The sequence below is a fragment of the Rhinolophus sinicus genome, chromosome 3 (assembly GCF_057876585.1).
Source record: "Rhinolophus sinicus isolate RSI-liver-muscle chromosome 3, RSI-T2T, whole genome shotgun sequence".
Lineage (NCBI taxonomy): Eukaryota > Metazoa > Chordata > Mammalia > Chiroptera > Rhinolophidae > Rhinolophus > Rhinolophus sinicus.
The window spans coordinates 106702992-106730990 of record NC_142503.1 but is presented as its reverse complement, the minus strand read 5'-3'; the positions used below and the strand labels follow the sequence as shown (position 1 = coordinate 106730990).

At 38.7% G+C, this 27999-nt stretch overlaps 1 protein-coding gene and 1 pseudogene across 1 annotated transcript; both read right to left on the bottom strand.

Moving 5' to 3' along the window:
• POLE2 (DNA polymerase epsilon 2, accessory subunit) lies at nucleotides 1-27771 on the bottom strand. The gene is made up of 19 exons (XM_019736052.3): nucleotides 27676-27771; nucleotides 25087-25187; nucleotides 23226-23301; nucleotides 21158-21235; nucleotides 20931-21024; nucleotides 17496-17570; nucleotides 15453-15536; nucleotides 14805-14861; nucleotides 14300-14348; nucleotides 13608-13680; nucleotides 8264-8436; nucleotides 7637-7726; nucleotides 7419-7473; nucleotides 6782-6841; nucleotides 6617-6694; nucleotides 5019-5127; nucleotides 4008-4184; nucleotides 3553-3620; nucleotides 1-123 (listed from the first exon to the last, which is right to left on the bottom strand). Exons 1-19 carry the CDS (start codon nucleotides 27741-27743, stop codon nucleotides 105-107), a joined length of 1584 nt encoding a protein of 527 aa, XP_019591611.3. The 5' UTR covers nucleotides 27744-27771; the 3' UTR covers nucleotides 1-104.
• Nucleotides 9175-11207, bottom strand: LOC141570631 (programmed cell death protein 4-like; annotated as a pseudogene).
• Nucleotides 27772-27999: the final 228 nt, after the last annotated feature.

Sequence of the window (27999 nt, the reverse complement as noted above, 5' to 3'; positions counted from 1 at the left end):
TAGAGTTTACCATAACTTTATTGTAACTTAGTATCACAATTACATAAAATATTAAAAGCAGAAAATTGATGAATTTTGTTTCTTCAGGTGGTCTTTTAAGAATCTCAAAAACCTTGAAGTTTGCTGAAAATAGAAAATATAAAATTAAACATTATGGAAATCTAAGTTATTGGACATTTTTTAATATTTAGTTTTAGTTAATTAAAGAAATAGGTCAATACATGCATCTTGTTCCAAATTGAAAAGGTGACACAGGGAAAAATACGTCAGTCTCACACTCTATTTCTGCTCCCCAGCAGCAACTGTATATATATCTTTATAAAGTTAGTCAGATCACATATATGTATGTGGGTATATGCTATAAAAACACATACACAGTGTCTACTATAAACACTATTCTACACCTTTTTTTCAATTAGCAATAAATACATTATACCGTGTTTCCCTGAAAATAAGACCTAGCCGGATAATCAGCTCTAATGCATCTTTTGGAGCAAAAATTAATACAAGATTGGATATAATACAATATAATATAGTGATATAAGACTGGGTTTTATATTAATTTTTGCTCTAAAAGATGCATTAGAGCTGATTGTCCTGCTAGGTCATATATTCAGGAAAACAAGGTAGTTAAAATAATTTTTTTTTTCCCAAGTCAAGTTGTTGTCCTTTCAGTCTTAGTTGTGGAGGGTGCAGCTTAGCTCCAGGTCCAGTTGCTGTTGCTAGTTGTGGGGGGCTTAGCCCACCATCCCTTGCGGGACTCGAGGTTGAGAGGATGCGCTCCAACCAACTGAGCCATTTGGGAGCTCAGCAGCAGCTCAGCTCAAGGTGCCGTGTTCAATCTTAGTTGCAGGGGGCGCTGCCCACCATCCCTTGTGGGACTGGAGTAATAGAACTGGCAACCTTGTGGTTGAGAGCCCACTGGCCCATGTGGGAATCGAACCGGCAGCCTTCAACCGCCTGAGCCACCGGGGTGGCCCGGTAGTTACAATTTTTTAACTAATCCCTTTAAGGCTTTCAAACTTAAATTAGAAGTTCTAATTTATGAGTATATACATTTAAATGAATATACATTTAACCTGTTTGTTATTACAGAAACTACAATAAAAACAGCAGTATCTACTTTTGTGCACAAGCCCAGTATACCAGCAGGATAAATTCCTAGAAATGGAATTGCTGGTGTGCAGTTTAGGTCTTAAAAATCTTGTCAAATTGCCCTCCATAAAGGTTTTTACCTTTTTTTAATTGACCAAATATGCGTGAGAATGGGTATTTCTCCATTACATCACCAATACTGTGCTTTTAAATAAAACAACTGTAATTGAGAGTACACATTGAAACAGTTAACTTTATATATTTTGACTATATTTCTGTGATTAACTCTACAATAGGATTCCACAAATACTATAACAAAAGATTTCTCAGGAGAAAATAAGTAGCAAGCAGACCAAATCATTCCACTGTATCTTGAAAATTTTTGTTCTGTCAAAAATAAAACATGCATCAACCTGTTCGATCCAGCACTGAAAAGATTCCTCAAATTATTAATACGAAATTATAGTTTGGAAATTATGCTAACTGTTTTCAGTATCTGAGTCCACAGAAGATAAAAGAACCAACTATTTGAACTCAGCAAACAGCATCAACTGCAAGTCAAGCTAGAAACTTTTAAGAGGGACAGGCACGTAAGTGATTTCTAATACACTGTGTTAAGAGCTGTCATGGAAATCTATTAAGTGCTTAGAATACAAACAATTCTGCATGGCAATCGAGGAACATTACAAGAAGTGAAACGGAAGTGTCTTGTGCTATCATAATAAATCAGTTAATTTCCCATTGTGGTTTATTTACTTACATCCCAACTCAATAAAAAAGAATAAAAAACGGTTTGTAGAGATAGATATAATAAAAAGATAAAAGTAACTAAAATGAGGCAACTCAGGTAAGGTGAAAATAAAGGTCAGAAAAGATGAAGTCAGGGCTGCACCCAATTTTTATGCTTGTAATTTGTTCCAATTTTTCTTTTTTGAAAGTATATGCCACCGAAGTGAGCACCATGCTTGTAATTCCTGGGCAGCTGCAGAGACGGGCTGCACATCTGACTGCTTCCTAGCAGCCAAAGGGAAGGGACTGTTAGAAGATTTACAGTCCCTCTAAAATAAACATAAACAGTGGCTGGGGACAGATTTCTCTTGTCCTGAGACCTGTTTAAAGTTCCCAGTACTGGTTTTCATAGCAGGATAAATTTTATTCCAAATCTCACTTCAGTAAAAGTCAGTCGGAAGGAGGACAAAAGCATGCTCCAGGTAGATAGCCCTCAGAGGTGACTTAGTCCTGGGGTCACAAAATCAGATGTCCTCGGGCATCCGGGTGTAGACAACAGGGAGTGGTGAGCCCTTGCCCTCACCTGAAGGCATTCCATATCAGTTACTAATTTTAGGACTCAGTGTGAGCTCGGTAAAGTCAAACCCATGTCAAGCTTATGAAATAGAGACTAGAATATCTGTGACCTTTATGAGAGCGTCCGTCTTGTTATATTCCCAAAACTAAGCAGTGCCTGGAATACAGTAAGAATCGTATATATGTCAAATGACTGAATCCAAGGATAAAACTTAGAATGTCTCATAAAGTGAATGGACTTCAATCCTCCATGAGTACTGAGCAGTTAGAATAACGCATAACTTTGTTTTCAAGAAATATGTATAGGAAACTTAAGTCAGTTAAGGGGTCAGGGTTAGGGAGCAGAGCTATTTTTCCTTTTCAATTTTATATTTGAAGCATTGTTTGAAATTTTGTCCTGTAACTGCTGATTTTTATTTGAATAAATATGTTAATTACCAAAAAAAAAAAAAACAAGACCATTGGGCTATGTTGGAGTTTATGTTCTAAACTGGAAGGCAGTTATTTGGTTACTTGTTCTCAACAGGAAGGGGAGGCTTTTTCAAAATGCATTTGATTAACTGACAAGCATGTTAGGATGCCTAAATCCAAGGAAACAGCATCAAAATGCATATTCATGGGCCCTACAACTACAGAGCCATGTGATTCTGGAACTTAACATTCTTAACAGAGACCCCAGAGGATTCGGAAGCAGGTGGTCTATAGGTTGCCCTTTGAAAACCACTACCTACCAGGTGGTTATTCTTGTTTCCCCTAAGGCCTCCCGCCAGCCCCAATCCCTCATGCTCACCACACTTGCACCCCTCCCCCAACTTCTTTGCTGCCAATTTAAGGCAGATTGCCGGGGTTCTGAGAATCAGCCAGGTAGAGGGCAGGGCTGACCTCTCAGATAATAAGAACATCATGAGGCGTCAGCCTGTAAGAGAACTGGCCCACCTCAACAGCTGGTCTGAGATTTACCTCAGAAGACAGTTTTTGATCTAGTTCACCACAAATGTGCCATAAGTACATAAAATTCTGTGTCACACAGCATGACCACAATTACGTTAGCCTAGAACATTTCCAATGGGTCACTGCAACATACAAAACATCTGATTTTTAGCAATAGAACACCAGACAGCTCCTTCTAGTTGTTTCTGTAGGCACACTTACCTATCTTCTACTGTCTTACTGGAAGGATAAAAAACTTTGAATGAAAATCCACTTCTTGGAAAAGAGCCCTTTGGGGAGAAAAAGGCCTGTAAGTGACTATTCAACTTTTATAAAAGAACTCCTATTTTCAAAATTCCTATTTTTAAGGTCAAGATGCATTAGAGCTGACTGTCCGGCTAGGTCTTATTTTCGGGGAAACACAGTAAGTTACTTTGAAGGGAAAAATACTCATGGATTTATAAGCTTTGGTGTATTTTTTTTTTTTTAGAAAAAGTCACATTATAGTCACATACTTAAAGTTTAAGAACTTTCTGTGTATACCAAATTCAAAATTTCATTAATAGTATATTTTTACTGCAACAGTAACTTTATTAAATACATATTTTAAATTTAAAGCAATACCACGCTAAGCTTGACAAACTATGACTATATAATAATGTTAACTACATTCTTACAGGGTTTATGCAGAGGCATTCAGTGTTGGTCAGAGTGAAAGGATCATATTTGTCTGCGATGACAAGTAGATCAGGCACAGGGTACACTCTCAAAGTATAGTCGTAAGCCCAGTACACTGGGCAGACGTACAGGGGTAGAGGAGTCAGGTGTCCTTGGGACAAGAGAGTCTTTACAAACTAAAAAGAATGACACAAAACAAACTTTAGTTTATTTGTAAAAGTTAAAACAGCTGACAAATAATTTCAAATTAAATATTTATTACTAAAAGGACTTAGAAAATTTAAGAAACAATTAGGAGAACTTTGAATCACAGAGCTTTGGGAAACACGGATATGAAGAGAAATGAACTATCCTGTATTTTAGTAAAAATCGGTGAGTTTTCATTTAATACCATATACCATGAAAGCTATTCCTCCAAAAGTCATAATGGAGCAATTGTACTTACACCTATATAATAAACTCATTTACTAATTGTGTTCATCTAAAAATAATTCCATAGCTTGAGTAATGCCAAGAATAGATATTTAGCCTACATAAGCTTTAAATATTATAAAATAATTACAGAAAATGCTCTGTATGATCTCAAATCATACTTCTCAAAAGGGGATGCATGTAACCAGGTACTGATAATTTTATGTCAGGGAGCCCTGAAGCTACAAGATAAACACTACACATCCTCCTGATGTGGATATGTAGGAAATAGTTAATAAACGTGAACATTTTATTAAAACATATACATATATTTTGAATGGAAGATTTATGAGTTTTAAAAGCAAAACAGGAAGCTTCAAAGAAATTTCCTGCTGGTTCTGGGCTTTCTATCGCCCATGAGGAGATACTTCAGTGAGAAAGTTGAGAAACACGGACTTAGTCACAAAAATTAACGAACTGACAAAAGTATGTTCAAGTTACTTTGAACCATAAATAAACAAAAGGGCAAATTATTAAGTGGCTTAACATAATATGTAATGAGACATGTAAGACAGTTTAATAAAGAAGACTTAACTTACATGATTAGGAATATCCAAATTGCTACTAGGAAAACGAACACAGTTTCTGCACATTTTATTCACTAAGTCTTCACGAAAGACAATAATTTCTTGTGTACAATACTGAATTCTGAAATGAATAGTAGTTGAATTTGACTTCATCAGAAAAAAATATGAGATAATTTAAAAGGCAAAATATTTTATAATAAAAAGCTATTCCCACTTCCCATTATTTACCACAGCAAAAATTCAACAAGAATTTATTCATCCATTCATCTGACAGTAATTTATTGAGCTCTTAATATATACATGGCACTATTCTAGGAAAGAGTGAACAAAACAAAAAATCCCAGCCCTCATGCAGTTTATAGTCTCAGGAGAGGAGGGTGATCAGAGAAAATAAACAATAAACATGACAATTTTATACAGAAGAAGGCAGGCTAACGAATCACGTGGGGGGAGAGAAGGCTGGAGCAGCCAAGAGGATGATCAGAACAGGTGGGGCTCATAATGAAATTTGAGCACAGACTTGAAGGAGGTGAGAGAGTTAGGCAGCTAGAGGAAGAACATTACAGGCAGAGGGAACAGGTATAGCAGGGGCCCTAAGACGGAGCGTGCCTGGCACATCTGAGGAACAGAAAGGAAGCTCTGGGACTGCCATAAGTGAGGAGGAGGAGTAGCAGAGGGAATCAGAGAGGAAATCAGAGGCAGCTCATGCAGGGCCCTGACTACTACTGCAATGACAGTGGCTACTGCTGCTGACATGAAGGGTCCCGTCTTTCAGGATCAGTAAGGGGCCTTACATTTTAAAAGATCACTCTGACGCAGTGTTAAGAACAGACTCTAGAGGACAGGTGTTGAAGCTGGAGAACAACAAGGAGGCTATTACAGTAATCCAGGCTAGATGACAGAGGGTCACAGAGGTGGAGGTGCAGAGAGGAGGCCAGATTCTGGATACATTTTGAAATCTTCCTTCAAAGTTTTGAAGGACTGCCTGAAAAAGTGCGTGTGAGAGAAACCCCAAAGTTTTTGGCCTGAGTACTAGAAGGATAAAGGTTCCATGAACTATGATGAGGAAGGATACAGAACAGGCTGTGGGTTTGAAGTTGTCTATTAGACACCCAGGGGAAAACGATGAATAGGCAACGGGACACATGAGTCAGGAGTTTGGGAGAAGGTTTGAGCTGGAAATATATAAATGTGGGAGTTGTCATAACATAGATGGTATGTAAAGCCATGGGACTGGATAAGGTCGCCGCAGGAATGAGTGTAGGCAGAGAAGAGGGAACCAAAGCCTGGGGTATTCCCTTAGAAGAGCCTGTGGTCACCGTGAGAGGCACATACAGTAAATGTGTAATCTTTTCATTCCCCCATTGTCACTTGTCTTAAACGATGTGTAATGAGAATATCTATTTTAAAATCTCCATCCATTATTCAAGCCTCTAAATGCATTATTGGTGACTTATTTAAATATAGTTAAAATATTTCCAAAGTTTTGAGAACAAAGAAACTTTTATATATGTGTCTCACAACAGTCAAAATTCAAAGGCAAGTTTTAAGAATTAAATTCACTTTTAAATGAAAGGAAAGAAAGCATAACACAAAATTCTAACATTTACCTGCAAGGATTAGTAGTAAAAACTGAAAATGGTATTCTTTGTCTGAATTCATTAGTGATGCTTTCAGCAAGTGGTGGCCTATAAAGACAATTTTTGTGATACAGTATATATTTTTAAATTTTACAAAATTTTCTTTACTGTTACAAAAATCTGAATGAAACTTACCTTGGCAAGATGGAACCAAATCCAGGATCCTCTGGACCAGGTACAAACACAAAACGACTACTGTAGCAAAATTCAACACAATTCATTTAAAAAATATTGCAACACTATCCAATTTTCTAAAAGCAAGTTAGTGCCTTTAATTAAATAATAAATTTAAAAAGATTTTAAAAATTTCATGCACTCTAATAAATGAACTACTAAAAGTCTCCAGATCAATACCATCCAATGGACCTTTTGGAATGATGAAAATGTTCTATATCTGCACTATCCAGTTACCGAGGGCTTGAACTGTGTTTAGTGCAACTAAATTTTAAATTTTATTTAACTTGAAAGAGACACATGTGGCCAATGACTATCATATTGAAGAGAGTGTAGCTCTAGACACTTAGAATAGCATCAAGAAATTCAAAATATGGTTGAAATTACCACTCATCCTTTTAATACTTTTCACTATAAATCTCCAGAACAGTGTAATATACATTATCATGTGAGGATAATTTTCTCCCTTAGATGTATTAATTTCCTCAAATTTTTCTTCCATTCATTTCTTAATAACCAGATATCAAACTTAAGGTTCATTTTTTATTTTTTAAACAAAATTGTTTAAATAAAAAATAACAGGAGTAGAAATCATTACCTTTGGTGAATATTTGGATATTCACATATTATGTCTGCCAAAGTTTTTAGGGAATCTAAAATTTTAAAGGGATATTAAGTTAATTTGCAAATAATGAACATAAAAATCAAATTATATTTGATTACATACAACCCTACATCCTTTGAATGAAATTAAAATTTAGATAATTTCTTATTAGTTTATAAGTGTAGAAACACTTATTCAATAGCCCTCAATACCTTTCAAAGCTTGAACTTGATTTTTTCCATATGGTGCAGATGAAAAATTGCCACATAGGATAAAGCAGGTTGGAGGTGCTGGTGAATAACCTGAAAATAAGAAAGTAAATGAATTTAAATGATTTCTACTCTAGAAATCAGGTTTAAAACCCAACCCTTTAACCATAAGTTAATAATACAAACTTAATATTTTAATAATGTATTATTTAAAGTAATAGTCATAATACATCCATTTATTAAACACTTCTTATGTGCCAGGCCCTGCAGTGGCTTATTTAATCCTCACAATATCCCAAGAAGCTGAGAGAGATTAAGTAACCTGCCCTTAAGATTTAAGTAGGCTGCAACTTAAACCCAGTTCTGTCAGCCTCCAAACCCCAAGCTCATATCCACTCTTATACTGAGGACTAATTCTTATTTACCATGAAAACACACACACACACAAAGTTATTTTTCAAATGTAAAAATGTAATTCTTTAAGATGAACTCATTTAAAAGATCTTACTGCTGAATCAATGTTTTTTTAAAAATGGACTACTCAAAAAGATAAACTTTTAAAAGGAATTTAGTTTTAAAACATGATCCCTCATAAGAGTTCAAAAAAGAGGAGAAAAAGATGAAACCTACCAGAAAACATGGTGTGAAGTTTTTCCAACACTTCTACTTGGTCTAACCAAACATCAGATACAAACACAAACATGGCATCTTTATTGTCATCTTCTAGTTGTTTTAGTTTTGCAGAAGTCTTCACAGATGTATTAGAAGGACCTCCAAAAAAATTAATATTTCCATAGTATGCCCTAGGTAATTATAACATAATTATTATCTTCTATATTCTGTTGGAGATATTTTTCTAATAATTTTATAAATTTAGCTGCTTTCTATCTAATGAGGTTATTTCCCCATCAATATAAATAGTACCATGAAAATGTACTATTTGTAGCAAACAAGTTTATTTAAATGTTCTAAAATGAGAAAGGAAGCAATACAGAAGATGTAAATAAAGTTATCTTGTTTTTCAACACTGCTTCACGTTTTGTCATACATTTTTCTAGAACCAGTTTCATTTTTCCAGTGTAATAGAAAAATAGATTATCAGTATGTTCCCTGGAAAGATGAATAAGTCTCACGACTGACTCATTTTCTTAAAATTCTTTAAGACAAAGAAATAACGTTTTGTTTTTTTTATACTCCCACACCACAGTATGTCAACAGCAGCAGCCTACATGGGGTTTTAGCAGCTTAACTTTACCCCCTAAATAAAGCTTTGTATAAAGCAGTGATTTTACTACAAAAACACTGTCTTTGAAAGAAAGTAGTGGCAGTCAGACATCATTGCAAAACTTGGAATGATTAAGTCACAAACATGACACTTAAAAAAGGTAGCTTATAAGAATATTCCACTTAAGAAGTGGTTACTTTTCTGTCCCTCCTTTATACTCTCAAAAAAAAGAAAAAGAAAGAAAGAGAGAAAGAGAGAAAGAGAGAAACAAAGAGAGAAAAAAGACTTCCTTTAAAAATTCCCGTTAAATGTAAGTCTATAAAATTTCAGAAATGCCTTATACCCAAAACAAGTGCTTTGAAAAAACAAAACAAAACAAAACAAAAACTCTGTGCCAACAACTCTTGCAATTCAGATATATATTTTTTATAACATCTAAGACTGCAAAAGTTGTTATATTCAGTAGCTTTCTGGTTTAAGACAACCTCCATCTCCACTTAAGAAACGTTTTCTGCCTCTTGAAGGACAAAGATCTCTGAGTTGTTTGGAAACTATTTGAGCCCGAAAACATTCTACAAATTGTTCAAGCACAGAGTATGAATGTGGGCCATCCAGATTAATGTCCAGAAGTTCATTATAAATTCTCATAACCTCTTTTCGTTTGGTCTAGAGTAATGGTAAAAGATTTCCAAGGGGATATTAATAAATCCAAAATCATCTTAAATGTACTTTATCCAGGTGACTCCAAAACCATTACAATGGCTTCGCACACTCCTAGCTCATGGTGAAAATGAGCTACTTGCAGTTCCTTAAGGCAATGTTCAGCTTCAGATATGTCTCCAGGGAGTAAACACTCTTTCGGCAGCATGTCAGTCTCTTCAAGGAGGTGATAGCAGACTGCTGCCCACCTCCAGAGCCCCACAGCTGTCTTTGCGCTTTCACCTTTAGACAAACTCAGGAGCACAGTAGGCTCGTCCAGAGCAGCTCTAGCCTGTACACAATTGTGGGGACAGAGCCCCAGAAAGTAGTTTCCAGGCTCTCGGCCTCACGTGGAGGAGTGCTGGCTCGGGTAGTAGATGGCCGTCAGCTGTGGCTGATTGGCCGTCAGCTGTAGCCAGTTAGCCAATTAGCCGCTAATATAACTGCTGCGGCTACGGAGGAGAGCGGAGGAGAGAGAAGGAGAGAAGAAAGAAAAAAGAATGGGGCTAGCAAGAAGATGGCGGCTGGGCTGGCAAGCGTGGATGGCGGTTTGCGGACAGTGTGGATCCAGCCTCCAGTGAGAGTATAGTGCCGCCAGAGAGAATATAGTGGTATGACTCCCCCATCTATGGCTCCGTGGGTGTTCCTTTTGGGCCTCACCATATCCTGCGTTCTTGTGTGGGGAGCGGGAGCAGAGACCCCGCCGGACGCCCTGCACGACAACAATCTACAGTTCCTTTGTATTAATAACTATCAATATAGGTCTTACATAAAATTCCATCTCCAACAGCTCTAGCAATAAACTGGCCCACCAACGGTGGTGCTCTAGGAGTATCCAATGCTAATTCAGGTAGCTCTTTCAACAATTTACCACATGGTTTTTCTACATCATTTGTGCTCATTACTGTCCCACAATGGTCAGAAAGAAGCTTAGATGTCACTTCTCTATGACTAGCCTTTCCCTCCCAAAGCCAAGGTCACCGCCAACACTGGTACTTCACTTTTCTTGTCACCAAGGTTTAAATCTCTTAGCATTTCCACAACTTCATTAGCACCTTCCTGCACAAAACACTCCTGCATGAGGGGTGGTACAGTCTCCTCCAATGCCGTTCCATCCAAGGCACCACTAGTTTCCTAAACACAGTTCTCACGGTCATCGTCATAGTTAGGATCTTACACATTGGCCTCCACATCATATACCTGCCCAGGTGCACCCCAGCCACCGTGGGCTCCCGCACCACCTTCTCTGGTAGTGCCCTTCCTGTCCCAGGTCTGGACTGCCTTTCTAGAAACCTTCCCTTTGGACTGTTTGGTAGAGTTACTCCACGTCTAAGGGCTTCGCTTCCATTACCACCGACTGAATCGCCTCTGCCAGAGGCCGAGGATGAGTTTTCCCACAGTCGCCTTTTTGCCTTGGCATTAATTCTAGCTTGGCTAACGGAGGATGCCGAAATTCATTCTCCATTTATCTCATTCTTTATATCCTCAGTCCCAGCATTTTCTTCATCACCAGAAAACAGAGTCATTTAAGTCATCAGTATCAGTTCACCTCCCACCTCCATTGTTCCTTAGTTTCATTTACACTGATTAAATTACCACGTGGCAGTCTTCCTTTGGGATCTGTCTCCCTCGGGCGGCCGCCGCCCAAATCCCTGGTCCGTCCGTCTAACCCTACTCCTCAGCCTCTGCCGCGGCCTCGGAGCGAATCTGGCCAATAAAATTCTTAACAGGCTATATCTGTGCCTTTTAAAACTGACTAAAGCAAATATTAAAATAAATCATAATTTCCTATGTAGTTGAAAGAGAAATACGTACTCAACTTGAACAATATCTAATAAAAGTGCACAAAAAAAGTGCTAACCATTTTACCAAACAATTCCACTTCTAGAAATTTGTTCTAAGGAATTAAGGATGTCTCCAAAGGCTAGCCTACATCGCAGAACTGTGACTATCTGGAGGTATGCTGGGACCAGCCCTGAGGGTACAGGGCTTAGCACACTGTGAGCATTCAGACATGGCAGCTGTTATTGCTGCCTCCAGCTGAACTTGGCATTGTTGAAGGCATGATCTTACAGCTATAACCTTGCAGTTATCAGAGGAATGCAATAAGTTGACATAATTGTATGGTGACTTCAATTAAGTATATACCAAGAAAAAACCCCGAGCATCGCAGAAAGAAATACCTATTAAGCTGATTCTCAAGCAATCAAAGTTCAGAAAAGCCTTACTAACATCTCTGTCCATGGCTCAAGGAATATCAGAGGCAAATACAGGAGAAGAGGAAGGCTTGACAGTACCTATTTTCCTAAGCTGTCAAATTTGGAAATAAAGCTATATTCTAGGAATTCTAGGAACTCTAACACCACCTCGGACTCAGAAAACGTAAGTCACATGCCCTGTCCCAGTGAAAGACTGAGCAAATGGCAATAAAGTCCCAGCAAATCAGTATCCTTAAAAAATTATATGATAAACAACAATGGCAGGAAGGCATTAGGTCAGTGTAAATCCTTTTGGGACTGGACCATGGTATATACTTATTTGTATCCCTAACACAGTCTTTTACACATAAAAGATACTCAATAAAATATGCTGTTGAATCCACTGATCACCAGAAAACAGCCCTCTGAATTCTATTTGGAAGGTATTTTAAAAGAAACGTTATTTATAATCATAACAGGAACAAAACGATTATTTTATTTTAATGTATTTCATGACACCTCATACCAGCCTTGGTGTACTAAACATACACAAAACAGTTCAATTTCAAGAAAATGGGGTAATTTAAATGGAAAATTATTTGAGACATTACAATGATGATGTCTTAGCTAAACTGAAACAAATGGTAATACTCCTGGCCAGCTTTCTCCATTATCTCTCCTTTCCAAGCAGTAATTCTGAAGCTTGTATGAAACTAAAACAAGACCACAGCAATTTTGCTTTGAATATATTTCAAAGAAAACCTATTATGTTGTAAAAAGCCACAAACTAGCATTAAAAGCATTCACTTAAGAGTGAGCTGGCATAGGAGGGCCTGTGTTCCCCTTAGCATGACCAGCACTTAACCAGGGAGGGGAGCTGCCCTGCCGAGGCTGCCCTGCCAGGGACCCAGGCCGGGAAACATGGCCTCTGTACTTGAATTTATATAGGTATCTATAATAGGAATAAATCTTAATCCTTACGCTTCTTGAAATCGTCACCATCATCATAGAACCTCAGGATCAGAAGGCAACTTTGCTTCCCCCAGAGGTAGCAAACTCAAATGCTTCTAGGCTTCAGGAACGAAACACTGGATATCAAAGCACCAGCAGCTGGGGCTGACTAGGCACGAGCTAGGGTGCACACACATGCCCTACCCAAAGTGGCAGTCACTGCAAGAGATCTGTAGCCAGGTAGGAATTCAGGCGCCATGTTGCCAGATCTGATGGTTCAAGAGAACTCAGAAATCTAGATTTTTATGACAAATCTCCTATTTTTTATGTTGGATACTAACTCAAAATGTGCTTTAAAATCTCAAAGCGGAAAGAAAGAAAGGTCTGTAGACTACATTCAACCCACAGCCCACCACCACCAACTTTTATACCATCATTCACCCTCTGCTCAAATACTTCAAGTGACAGGGGACTCACTCCTCTCCGATTAGCTTTAATATGATGATGCTTTCACTTAGAGCTATAGAATCTGCCTCTTGTAACTTTCATTAGAATACAAAATAAGAACTTTATATTAACATAGGAATTATATTCCTCTAAGTGTTTTCCTATCTCTTCTCTCAGTTGACCTTATCAACACTACACAGACAAGTAAGAAAGGCAAACTGGAGATCTTTCCTGGTTGAAGTCAAAGTACAGAGATGCTATTGCAATGAATCTGGAGTCAGTCGACTAGTTTTCAGGTACATATAATGCCCAGACTCCTAACTCCCATTTGCTCTCTGCATTCTGACACCAAGCCCAAGGCCTTATAATCACTGACATATGATATACTATCTTACAATCATTACTGCCAGTATTAACAAAATTCCTACAGCGTTTAAGTCGAACATTTTTATACCTAGTAGTACTAGAAGGTTCAGTGGGTGGAAATCCAAAGGCATTGACATGAAACACTTGATCTTCAAACCAACCTGAAAAAACATAAGTAACAAATCACTTTCATTTGTCCAATTCTCCTTCTTGTTTGAAAGGACAAAACTATGGAACACAAAGCAGCAATGCTGGGCTATCAACTCATCCCAGCAACTAACTACAGAAGTTACCAGTCCCACTGAGCTGCAGGACAACTTCACATTCAGAGATAGTCCCAGTTCTATTTTTTAAAAAGCCTCATGAAATACAAATAGATTTAGAAGACTTCTCACTTTTTTATTTCATAATATGTGTTTCAGTACAGAGATAAGGTACGCAGATTAGGAAATGTTTCATTTTATGACCCTATGTAAAATGTTTTAACTTTATTGAGCTTTAATTCACATATTATACAATCCACCCTTTAAAAGTATATAATTCAGTGTTTTTTTAGTATATTCACAAGTTGCATGACCATCACCATTAATTTCAGAATATTTTCATCACCCCAAAACAAACCCATGCCTATTAGCAGTCTGAGAGTTATTTAATGTCAAAGGTATGCTCTCATAATTAACACTGTCCCAAATTATACCATGCTAACATATTTTAGCCAGTGTAGAAATGGTTTTACTGTAGACTGACGAGGAGGACAGGAAAAAGAATATACTGCCTTACCTTCTGCTAAGACAAAGCATGATTCTGTGTATAAACCACTATGGAACTGGTACACAACTGTTAAGGAAAATAACTTCATTCCTATGCTTGAGGTAGTGATAAAGTCAACATACATTTTGGGCCCAAAAGGACTTCTAAATAATAAATTCAAAGACTTCACATTTGAAACTGTGACTAGATCACAGCTTAAAAATGTTTAGGTTGAAACAGCCTCATGTCACACTCTAAGACGTGGCTTTGCAATACTGACAGCATAGGTAATTCTTAGTGATAAACTTCCTCAGGAATTTGTCTGGATTCTCCAAATAAGGGGAGTCAAAGGGTTTTTTTTTCCCGGTCTCTATTTAGGATTATGTCTCTAAATTCCTACACCACCATATGGAAATTACACTGGGAACCCAAATAGCTAAATTTGAGAATGACATAGAATCAATTTCCCTAACTCATAGAGTAAAAAAAATAAAAGTGAAGGCTATATAGTTAAGAAAACAAAAGTGAAGGATATAGCTTTACTGAGATCCAGTTGCACCGTTCCTGTAGGATCTTCCAGAAAAAATTTTCCCTAAAAACAAATTTAAAGAAATATGCCCACATTTATGTAAAAATGAATATTATGACAAAATAAAACACTAACAATTTTGACAATGGAATATAGTGAGCAATACATTTTTTAAAAATCAACAATTCCTAGTGTAGGCTTTTCCATTTACTAGTCTAGTGACCTCAGACCAATCACTTAATTAGACTCAGATGCCTAATTCCCTAAAGAATGACCTTTGAAGATCAACAGATGGCAAGAGGGACACTTGGTGGCTGCCACACGGGCCGCACAAGAGACCTCTGAGAGTCAACAGAGTCTCCAAGGGACAAGGATGTGGTCTGCAGCTTTGCTTGTTCAGAAACTCCTTACTCTCAGTTCCACCAGAGGTCACTGGGGGACTGCTTTCAGTCTGTGCAAACTGCCTGTATAACACACTCCTTCCTGATGTCAGCTCAGGAAACCAAACACAGATGAAAAGGTTAGTTGGTGACTGAGCTAAGAGCCTTCGTGAAGACTATGTTCCTGTACCCTCTGTAGAAATGTTTTATGTAACTGACATTTCACCAATCTGCAGGCTGCAAATAAGTTTGATGCTTATTAAGCTTAACTTACCTCTTTCAACTGTGTTATCATTCCAAGAACAATCACATCTCCAATTTTGGTTGTACTGCCCAGTAGGGTTTCTATTGTTTTAAGCTAAAATAAAACAAAATAAATTCTTAAAGACTAAAAATACATTCTTTTAAGACACTAATCTTTTTGTAAATAAGTAAATTTTGAGTGTACATTTCAGTATTTATACCTACTTTACAGTAGAAAATCAAACAAAACTTAGAAAATATAATTTTATCCTACAAAAAGCTAAATAGAATTGCTTGGATGAAAGGGTATATCATTTTTCATTTTTATAGGAATTACCAGGTAGAGCTTCTTTTACCTTTACCACATAATGGCTTTTTTTACAAAGAATACATATGTATTATAGAAAAAAATTTTTAATATAGAGAAGGAAGAAATAAAGGCATATGTAATCTCATCATCCCATAATAATTACTATTAATATTTGATATGGGAGTTCCTCTTAAAAAACATGAACGTACAGCAACACAGGAGTATAATGTACATTCAAAATAGTTTTCAAAAAATGAAACACTAAGGATAAATCTGAAGAAAAAGATATGCAAAACCTGTATTCTAAAAACTGGATTAGGTAAAGATTTCTTAGAAACAATACCAAAAATATGATCCATTAAAAAAATTGTTTGTTGTACTTCAACAAAATTAAGAACTTGTGTTCTTCAAAATGACAGTTAAGAGAATAAAATAAAAAGACAATTTACAGACTGGGAAAAATATTGCAATTTACATAAAATCAAGCAAGCAAGCAAGCAAGCAACACAGTACAAAGCTATAGAAGAAAGGGTTCCCAAGGACAGCATTTTTTCAGTCTGTGAAGGGAAATCACCATACAGGTACAATAAGTGGTAGTTCAAACAAGGAGTATGCCATCAGGGACTGAAAAGACTGAAAAGAACAATAAATTATTTGGCTAAGCTTTAAAGTTACTTTGGCAAAGAAGAGAGGAGAAATAATGCTTCTGGGCTGTGGCCATCTGAGTTGCCACAGGAAACCTAATATATATATAAGAAAACACACAGATGGTCTTTTGTAGGGAAATATAAGTAATGTCAATTTCTAAAACTTAGTATAATTTTTTCTCTTAATAAAAGCTAAAAGCAGACACTGTCAAACACCATAAACATCTTCTCTTTATGTTGCTGTCATCGAACATTAATTTGAACATTATCTGGTATTATAGTTTGAGCATCTGTCAGACTACTTAGCATGAATTCTGATCTAATTCTGGCAAGGGAATCTGATGAACCTTACCAGACGCTGGGCTCTTCAGAACCTAAGTGGAACCCTGCAGAAGTGTTGGGGGGCCCTGATAGAAGCAGCTAAGGACTAACCCCCAGCAGGGTTCTGTGCACTAGAGAGGGCAAGAAAGCCACAGATGGACTGCCAGTGACTAGGCGTGTTGCTGGAACAGAAGGGACAGTGCTAGCTGGCAATTACTTCCCAAGGTATAAGAGGATAACAGTGAAAGGAGCGCACGTGAAAGAAAACATTCTCCCTGTCACCGTGCTCCTCGGGTCCCAACAGCCCCGTGGCCTGTCTGTGCTCTCTCATCCATTCTACAGATGTTGTTTCCTTGGTGCTTTAAGTAAAGTTTTCACTCCGATGGTTACAGCACATTTTAGTTGAACAAGTGAGGGTGGTCACTGGAGGGTTGGGCCGGGCAAGGACCAGTATTTTGGAGTATGGGTGAGGGCGGGAAGGGTAATGTTGCGAGTTGGTCAGAAAGCCAGGGTAGCACATAGCAAGTGGCCCAGGAGCACTGGGGATCTGTCGTGGTGGCCAAAGACTAGGTGGGGGCTACCACCGTCTCAGGTGCTGCCCCGAAGAAGGAAGTACTTGCTTCTAGTAGAGATTTCTAGGGCCCAGGACACAGGGCATGGACTTTATCCACAGTGGACATGCACAGGTCAATCAGCTCAAGTTACTAGTGATTCATTTTCATTTACATTCAATAAATTAGAAAGAGCAATAAATATTAAACTTACACCCCCTAAATAACTAGGATAATGCTCTCACCTGGAATTTGCTTCCGCTTTCATCGGGGTGAGAACCTATCACTGGAGGAGTAAATAATTCATGTCTGTGGGTCCTCTACAAAAAAGAAAGATTCACATGAATTACTGAAGCAGACATTTAAAACTAAGATTCATTAAAACAGTATTTGAGCAGTATCTGATATTACCGTTTTAGTATCAGACTACTTAGCATCATGAATTCTCATCTCACATGGCAGAGAATTTGATGAACCTTACAAGAGGCTGGGTCTCCTCAGAACCTATTTGACAAAACAGTCCTTACACCAATGTTTCTATTATCTATTCTCAACAAATTTGAAAACCCACATAACTTAATGTACAGATATCTAGAAATATAATTTTAAAAATAAAATTGTTAAGAAAATTATTTTAATGGTCTTCTGTGTACCTGGCAGCAGCAAACTCTGGCCTGAGGATATGAAGACAACACCAAGTTGTCATCCTCAGAGCAGGGGACTAGTGAGAGGAAAGTGCCCACAGGTCACAACACAACAAAGGACCCTAAATGCTACTAGTAAGAAACAAAAGGAGCTGAGACAAGACACTTCAGATAGAGGAAGGACACTTCAGATAGAGGAAGGAAGGTGTCACAGGAGAGTGGTAAGAATAAACAAGTATTTAGGAATTGTTGCGAAGTTGAGTACAGTTAGCTCATGAGGTGTGTGAGGCAGGATGTCCAACATGGCAAGAGATGAGTTGGAGCCTCTGTTTGGAAAGCCGTCCCTCCCCCGCTGTCGGGCCATGTAGTTTATTTACGTAGAGCTGCTGCCCTTTCCTCCTTTTATAGACAGGCCACCAAGGCTAGTGAATCAAGGTACTCCATCTAGCCCCTTGGCCAGGGACTGGTTCAGGATTGAGCAAGTGCCTCAAGCTGGGCCAATAAAAGATGGTCGCTAGAACTAGTGGAAAAGAACTCTCTTTCCAAGAGTTGCTAAGGCAACTATTGGCCATCACTGTCACCTCATGGGGAGAATTAGTTTGAAAGTAAAATCAATGTTTAAGAATTACTACGAGATATAAAGAGGTAGATGCCTCATGACACTGTGTGATCACCTGGGTCCACCCACACTTGAAACAGGTAGACCTCTAGCCTTCTGCATTATACAAGCCAATAAATTCCCCTCTCTGTTTTAGTCAATTTGAGTTCCTGTAACCTCCAATAAAAGAGCCCTGACAATATAGACTTTGTATGCCAAGCCAAGGAGTTTAATCTTATAGAGAATGGAAAACAAAGATTTTGAAGTAGGTTAATGATAAAATCAGATTTGCTTTCAGGCAGACAATTGCAAGGAAAATATAAATGGACTGAAATAAAATTCAACCCTTTTATTTCACACATGAGAAAAAATGAGGCTCAGAGGGTTAAGTGACACACCTAAAATAATACAACAGGCTTTAAAACATAATTTTTTAGAAAGAAAGAGAAATGTGGTCTTCACTGAGCATCTTCAAATGTGGCAGAGGAAATAAACAAGGAGTTGGCAGTTTGGTAACAGGGATAAAGCACCCCAAATGCAAGCCAGGGCCAACTCTAATAAGTGACCTAGGGGACCTACTGAGTAGTCAGTGGTTTAAATTAAAGCAGGAAGACATTGCAACAAACTGGAGATCAAGAAGGGCCTCAGAAGAGGCCTTTGAGAAAAGCCTTCCAGAACGAGGAGGGTTTCAACAATAGAGATAAGAGGGAAGAGCAGTGAGGGAAGAGTCTAGAGAGTGAATAGTAAAAGTCACAAACAGTGGGAGAAACAGAAACAACAATTCCATACTTCAATTTTGGCTCCAGCAGAGTATGATGAGAGGAAAAGCAGAGATTAGGCTAAAAATGTGTGACAGAGCTCACATATTAAGTATAATTTGTACTTAATTCAGCAGGCAGTAGACTTCCTCGAAAGGCTTCTGACATTGGAGCTACATTAGTCTGGGAAGATTAGTCTGTAGGCGATGCGAGGAGAGACTGACATCCTCAGTGTTCATCCTCTTTAACCATTTTCACTGCTTACTCCTACGGAACGTCCTCTCTCCCTTGAAACCTCGCGCTTCTGCCTATCACCATCCTGGCCTGGACCCCAAGTTCCATCGTCTCCCCTTTTCTATTGCCTCTCCTGCTTAGGATCTCATCCCTTCAGTTCCGTCTATTACCATAGGCAGATGCCCCCTAAGTCTCTCTCTGCCCACATCACTTTATTTAGCCCCAGATGTCCATTTTACCCGATATCCTCCTAGTGACCTTAACTCAAATATCTACAACAGAACCTGCCACCATCTTCCTCAAACATTTGCTTGTTCCTGCTTGTTAATATATCACCATTATTCTGCCGTTCTACTCTCAGACTCAAAGCCTTAGTCATTGTTGCGTCTTTACTCTCCCTTCTTCACATGCAGCCAGCCACCACGAACCATGGCTCCCCTGCTCCAGTGCCGTCCCGTCTGCTCCGCTTGCCACTTCCTTCCCGCTGGCTATCATTTATGCTAGGACTAATACCAGACTCCTGCAAGTCCTCTCTCACACTCTAATTCCTCACAAAATCTGCTGGCAGAGGAAGGGCTCAAAAAAACCCAGTTGCGACCAAGTCTCTGGTAGTCCAGAGACTCCCTGTACCAAGAAGAGTCCCAACTCCCACGAGTGGCATCCAGGCTCTCCCACAATTTGGCTCCCATTTGCCTTTCCAAACTTATCCCCTGCTATTCCTCTGCCTGTCCCTCCACGTGAAGTGGACTGATTGTTCATTATTTCCTGGACACAGTCCATTATTCCCCTTTGCTGTATCTGTTCACACTGTTACCACCACCTTTTCCCCATTGCCACAAGGTCAAACCAATAAAAGTCCAGGTCAAATGCTACCGTTTCCTTGAAGGCTTTCCTGATTTTTCCATCGAATTCATTCTATTAGTATCTCTTTTATAGCACATATAAAATTCCACTTTATATTTTATTGATGCAAATGTATTTAATTTCACAGACTGTAAGCTGCTTGAAGGTAGTATACTGTAGAAAGCAAAGGCTGGGATCCAGAGTCAGACAGCCTGGATTGAAACCCAGTCTCTACTCACTAGATGTGCTCTTTGGGCAAGTTACTAAATTTTTCCACGTCTCAGTTTCCTCAAATGTAAAATGGGAATAATAGCATGTATACACACACTGATGGTAAATAATGTCTGTAAAGCGATAAACGGTGCCTGTCATATCAAAAGCATGTAATAAATGTTAGCTATTATTTTTCTCATCATTATGATTGCTAAGGGGAAAGTATCTTTTTTATTTCTGTATCCCCTACATGGTCTCAAAAATAGAGACCCCAATAACAATCTATTGAATGACAAACTTTAGACTACAAAATTTCATCCTTTAATTACCCCTGATTCTTACCTAAGCTGAAAGTCTCTTCTCCCCGCCCTCCACCAACTGCCCACTTACCTGGTGCAAAATTGTATATCGTTCACGAAACAGCTCTGCTTTATCTCTTGCTGTTCCAAATAAATTTGGTGCAGGGTGGTTGGTCAATAATAGACTGGAAAAAAAAGAATGTCTATTTGTGACTATCATAACACACAAAGGTAGGACAAAAATGAAATGAGACTATATAGCTTCTGAAAAAAAGGTACATTTGAAATTAGCTTAAAATCAATAGATGAAATACTTACGGAAGAAATTTTTTTCTTTCTGAACTATACACAAAGCGTGGAATATCAAATGCTCCTATGATATTGAAAGTATGTTCTCTGAAAAACATCCCACAAAAACATAGACATGATTTACTAAAACATCAGTATTCTAGATGAACATGAAAACTTGCATTATCATCTTATGTTGTATATACATACTTTCTACAGGTCATATACACAATTTCTTATAGTGTCAAAAACAATACAGTGGTCAAATTTTTAGCTTGTGCATTTTCCTCTCTAGACACAAGAAAGCATTGCCAATATGCTCAAGCAAACAAAAAATGTAGTGAAGTTAACTTCTAATTAAGAATGTCATGTGTTGAAAAAGAACATTTACATATAAAATAGTCACATCTGAAAGAAATCTCCCCATATGTACTAATTTTATTAGCTACAATACTACTAAAGGATATGATTCATTTCCCACAATTTTTTTATGCCAAAATATTACACAAAAATATCCCAGGAAAAGATATAAAATAGAAAAAGAACCCACCCCCCACATTCTGGCCATATCCAACACTTACAGTGTTAGAGAAGGAAAATCAACAAAATAATTTTACTTTCAGATACTGTTAATAATGTAGCCACGTTTGAAAGAGGTTTAAAAAGAATTCATACCACTATTGCATAAATATTCCAACCAAAAAAAAATCTTCCCTAAAACTCTGTTTATTTCTGAAATTGAAAATGATCAAAAAACATTTATGCCACCCTGGTGGTAGCACTAAGTATAGAATAGCAGAGAATTTTGGACTTGAAAAAAATGTACAATTGCGAAATAAATCACACAGCAAAAGTCAAGAACCATATGATTTCATTGATACGTGGTATATAAAACTGAAAACAACAAAAGAACAAGACAAACAAATGAGGAAACAAAAACTCATAGACACAGACAGGAGTTTAGTGGTTACCAGAGGGTAAGGGAGGTGGTAGATGAGGGTAAAGGGGATCAACTATATGGTGATGGAAGGAGAACTGACTCTGGGTGGTGAACACACAATGGGATTTATAGATGATGTAATACAGAGTTGTACACCCGAAATCTATGTAACTTTACTAACCATTGTGATGCCAATAAACTTTAAAAAAAAAAAAGGGAAAGAAAACCTAGAATCTACGCACAGCTCCACCAGACTCTAGAGGATCAATCTTGGCAAGTTATTAAACTCATTATGCCATTTCTTCATCTATAAACATGAGAGCCTCTCTCTCGTGCTATAATACAATGACTTTCTGACAATTGAAGTTGCAAAGATTGTTTACCATTCAGCCCCACTGGACCTCTACACCGGCTGACTGGAGCATATGATGAGTTTCCAAGGATAAAGTTAAAATTCCTCAATTTCTCTATTGTTTTTGCAGTTCTAATAAGTTCTGACAGGGAACTAAAACTACTGACAAAATTAGAGTAATGACTCCTTTCAATTATCTCCATTGCCCCAAATAGGAAAAAATTGTGAAAGTTAAAACTGTCTTTATCCATTTTCCCTGATGCTTTCCTCCCAATTAAACCCTGTGAACTTGGAAAGAAGACTCATACTCAAAAGGAAGAAAAAAGAGGGACACTCAGGGAAAAAAAAAAACCCAGAAAAAGTATTGCCATATAAATCCCTAAGCTCTAATGAATGAAGAGAAAGAGTCATAAAATTGAGGTTCAACCCTCATTTGCCATTCGCCACGTGACTCAAGTCACGTCTCAGAAAGTCTCTGGGCTCAGCACTTTCCTAAGAGCAAAAGCCAATCATACTTCTGAATATTCAATTCAATTCATTCATAACCTACAGAATATAAAGTTGGGTAAGAGGCAAAAGCAGTCATTGTACAAACAATACAATAGCCTCAAATCCTAGGAAAAAACAGTAAAGATGAGTCACCTCGTAACAAGGTTTATAACGCAGGTTATCACTTAAAAGGAGACACTAGGAAATAACCACTATAGAAATGCCGACCATTAATTAATTTCTCCCAGGAAAATAATTTAAAATAAGTATTCAATGACACCTCCAACATGGGGAAAAAGTTCGTTTTTTCCACATACATTGTTTCATCTACCGACTGGCTGCATTCTTGGACAGCTGCTTCCACCGCAGATCGTTCAATCATGTTGGATGACACTAAAAGAGAATGTGAAAGTCAAATTTCATAAACAGGCATAAAAATTAGTTCTCTCCATACACAGTTTTCATCCTATAAATCATCTGCAGATACTAACCCAGAGATTCTCACTACTTAGTTTTTTAGGAGGAAAAAAGTGGTAGATCAGAACATGAGCAAGTCATACCCCAAATACCTTAATTTTCCACACTCACATACTTGTAGTGCCTTAATACACAGTCAAAGGCCTTACTCTTCTAAATATTGTTTAGTAATATAAATTCAGTTACAAAAACACCTTTGTAAGCTCCTGGTTACATTAACATAACTTTTGATCACAAGTGCTATGTTTCAGTAGCCATGATAGTAACAGTCACAACAGTCACAGCTACCACTTATTAAGCCCTTAGTCAAGTGTACGGCACTATGCTCAGTCCTTTACAAGCATTCTTCCATGAGTCATTCTCTGACATTGATGTTCATATGCCCATATCTTTTTTTTTCCTCTTTTTCAAAATTTATTATTATTATTGGGGAATATTGGGAAAGAGTGTGTTTTTCCAGGATGTCGTCATTTTTTCAATCTAGTTGTGGAGGGCACAGCTCAGCTCCAAGTCCAGCCATTGTTTTCAGTCCAGTTGTGGAGGGTGCAACTCACTGGCCCATGTGGAACTCGAACCGGTGACCTTGGTGCTATGAGCAACGTGCTCTAACCACCAAGCAAACCGGCCACCCTATATGCCCATATCTTACAGATGGGGAAAGTGCAACTTTGAGAGGTTGAACAACCTGCTCAAGAACATAGACAGAAGGCGTGAGGAGCAACCCAAACCTAAGCCTGATTCCAGACCGGGCGCCCTTAGCCACACTCGGATGTCCTCGGGCAAAATACCATGTGCCATCTTTATTTCACGAATAGTAATTTTCTGAATTTAGTCATTTTCTAAATTTTCAACTATAAAGGAATTTTTTAAAGCAAAGATGTATTTAAAATTCTGCCTTTAGAAGTGAAAATGAGATACAATAGTAATTTCTCCTATATCATAGGACATATTTCATCCTATATAATTAAAGAAACTGGTATCCATCCAACATGTGAGCAAGGTGCACCCAAGTCTCTCCTTCAGTGCTCTAGAAACACTGGACATGTTTTTGCAGGAGAAGAGCATTTTTCCCTTGTAGGCCCATACTCGTGGCAAATGGTTAAGTGCTTAAAAAAAGATCCCTGAAGAAAGGCTAAAGCAATAAGGGTGTTAGCTCTGCTCACTTACTCCTTTTCCCCCCCAAACATTTAGGAGTACCTAACTTGAGTAAGACAAAGTACCATGTTTCCCTGAAAATAAGACCTAGCTGGACAATCAGCTGTAATGTGTCTTTTGGAGCAAAAATTAATATAAGATCTGGTCTCATTTTACTATAAGACCAGATCTTATATTAATTTTTGCTCCAAAGACCCATTAGAGCTGATTGTCTAGCTAGGTCTTATTTTCAGGGAAACAGGGTAGTAGGACGCAGAGAGACACAAGTGACGATAAAGGACCAGATCAAAATCAGAAGTCAAGTGCAGAAAAGATGGCGGTGACAGCTCCACAATGGGAGAGAACGGTAAAAGAGTCTCTGGGGAATGGACTAAGGTTCCAAAGGAACTAGAGCTTACCCCTTGGGAAGGACTGCTACGAGGGGTATGTCTCATAATGCTGGGACAGCTTCATACTGAATCCTCAACTTCTACTTAAACCTATAAATCTAGATGACGATGTAGAAGTATATTAACAATTTAAGAGCTATCAGAAAATGTCACTTACAGGGTTGCCTTTCGACTGCATCAATGATCTTTTCCAGTTTATCTTCAAGCTCTACCTCACTGACAGACTGAAGAGCTTCTGTGAGGTACTTAATAGCTTCACTGATAAGAGAGGGAAAGAAAAGATGAGGCAGGCCACTGGTAATTAAGGGTAAAGCTGTATACCAAAAACTGGCAAACACTCATCAATCTGGCACTCACTCCTCCCTGCAAATAGTACCATGTTTCCCCCAAAATAAGACCTAACTAGAAAATAAGCCCTAGCATGATTTTTCAGGATGACATCCCATGAAAATACACCCTAATGCGTCTTTTGGAGTAAAAATTAATATAAGACCCAGTCTTATTTTCGGGGACACACGGTACTCACCTTTCCTGTGCTTTCTGAACAAATTCTTCCTTCTATCCCCTGCCAATATAACTATTCTGAAAGCCCCAAATCACGTCTCTTCCCAGAGCAGCCCTACCTGCTGCAATCTCCCCTTCCTCCTGAAATTGTTAAAAATCTCTTATATACCTTAGCTCTGATACATTACATTAGCCTAAATGTAAGGGACTATTTATTATTTTACATTTAAGACACGACTCCATCTGCTTCAGTGTCCTGAACATAACAGACACTTAAATACATATTTATTAATTTGATAATGCAGTTGCTTAAAGTCAATTCCAGTAATTTCATCACTGTCTTCAAATGTAAAATTAGAAAAAAACTAGGCTAGAAAAACTTTGACCTTTGAATATAATCATAGAAGCAAGACACATTAAAATCACATGAATCTCCCCAATCAAAATAAACTCCAAAACGCTGAAAAAAAACTTTTTAAGAGATTGTTTCTTTTTTAAAAAAAATAAATTTTATTAGGGAATATTGGGGAACAGTGTGTTTCTCCAGGGCCCATCAGCTCCAAGTCGTTGTCCTTCAATCTAGTTGTGGAGGGCGCAGCTCAGCTCCAAGTCCAGTTGCTGTTTTCAATTTTAGTTGCAATCTCAGTGCAGCCCACCATCCCATGCGGGAATTAAAGCTCCCACTCTAACCACCTGAGCCACAAGGGCAGCCAACTGTATTGTAATTTTAAAAGCAAAATGTTACAAATGGCAAACTATCACTTCCATGATTAGATTACAAAAGACTGTGACTCGCTTCTTGCTAGCAGACTCTCTCTTGCTGGGTTTGATGAAGCAAGCTGCCATGTTAGAGAGGCCCAAATGGGAAGGAACTGAGGGTGACCTGGAGTCAATAGCCAGCAAGGACCGAGGCCCTCAGTCCAGCAATCCTGGAGGACCAGAAATACTGCCAAACACTGAATAAGCTTGGAAGTAAATCTTATCCAGTTGACATTTCAGATGACCTCATCTTGACTCCAGCCTGGGAGAGACCTGAAGTTGAAGACCCAACTAAGCCTACCTGAATTACTGCCTGACGGAAAATGTGAGAAAATAAGTGTGCTGTTTTAAACCTCTAAGTTTGGGTTAATTTGTTATGCAGCAATAAATAACTAATACACTATCTGCCCTCCCCCCCACAAGCTCCACAATGTCTTACTCTCTCCTACTCCCTTGCCCCAGAACAGGCTTCGCAGCTAATAGATTTCAGTGTATTTAACTGAATTAATTAATGACAGCTTAATGTTAGGTCAAATTCTACGTGAAGAGAAAGAGTAATTGATCAATTGCTCACATTTTCAAAATGTATGAGATCAACTGAACAAAATTCATTATTTTTCTCCCAGAGCATATCCTCTCTTGCCCTTGTTCACCACTAACCCAAAAGAAAGTTAAAAGTCCCATGAAACTCATCATTACAAAAACAAAAAAAAAACCCCACTCTCCACACACAACATGAGTAATCAAAACCTGGCACAGAAAAGTGTATCCTATCTGGCAGGTATTCAAATATGTAAATACTGTAGTCTTAAAAAAAAAAAAAAAAAGATTTAATGAGAAAAATCTTGGAAAGGTTCATTCTGTAGGTCCTAGAAAACACAGATATGGCCAGGAAATCTATCACAGAAGTTGTTAAAAAAAAAAAAAACCTTAAAAAAATAAAAAAGGAGGAGACCTAGAAACATGTTTCAAACCTACCCACTTTTTAACTTTGCAGGAACTCTCTCTGGGATAATACCTGACCCCAAACTGGAAAGATTGGCAGGGCCTACAATTTCTGCAACAATAAAAGTTGACAGTTACTGATACGCCTATGGGTTTTCCCAGATCTCTCATTTGAGGTCTCAGTAACTACGTCAAATCGCGCTGCTATGATTCCCATTTTGGGGAGGCAAAAACTTCGGGGGGGCCTCTGAGAGGTGTTTAAGTCACAGTGCTAATAAACCGCTACTGAGGCTCGGTTTGCAGCTACAGAGCCTCCACTCGCCTGGGAGAAACTCTTCGACCCTGCGCGAACTTCGGGGCACCTAAGTAAGACGGCATCGCAGCCTGACTACCGTGCCAGATGCATGTCTCTTCTTACAGCTTTTTAAGGGTCTGTCACTAAAGGCCCCTCCTGGTGCGCGGCGCGCCCCGCTGCCCCGCGTGGCAGCCTGACTTTGGCCCTCCCCTCCCGCCCAGCAAGCTGCCCAGGCCGACTCACCCCCGCAGCAGCAAGCCCCGCAGCTTGAAAGCGGAGACCGCCCGGCTCCGCAAGCGCTCCGGCGCCATGTTCGCGTTTTGGCGCCACGGCCGCGGCTCCGCCCTCCAGGCCCAGCCTCTTTCCGACCCCGCCCCTTTCGGTCCCGCCTCTTCTTGGACCCGCCCCTGCCACGGCTGGCGGGAGACCAACGTGGTCTCTCTCCGATTTTGTTCCGGTGTCGCGGAGAGCACCGCCGCTCCTGGTACCTTGCGGGCTGCAGCCCCGGACAATATGGGCTGAAGGAAGAGACCACCCTACACCCCTTTGTTGCCCGGGGACTGAAGG

Excerpts from the sequence above, each read along its gene's own strand:
- POLE2 (XM_019736052.3), bottom strand. The coding sequence starts at position 27,743 with ATGGCGCCGGAGCGCTTGCGGAGCCGGGCGGTCTCCGCTTTCAAGCTG. Across the intron at positions 21,236-23,225 it reads CAGTCGGTAGATGAAACAAT|AGAACATACTTTCAATATCA; the intron begins GTATGTGGAAAA and ends GATGTTTTTCAG. Across the intron at positions 7,474-7,636 it reads TCAAGTTCAAGCTTTGAAAG|ATTCCCTAAAAACTTTGGCA; the intron begins GTATTGAGGGCT and ends TTAAAATTTTAG.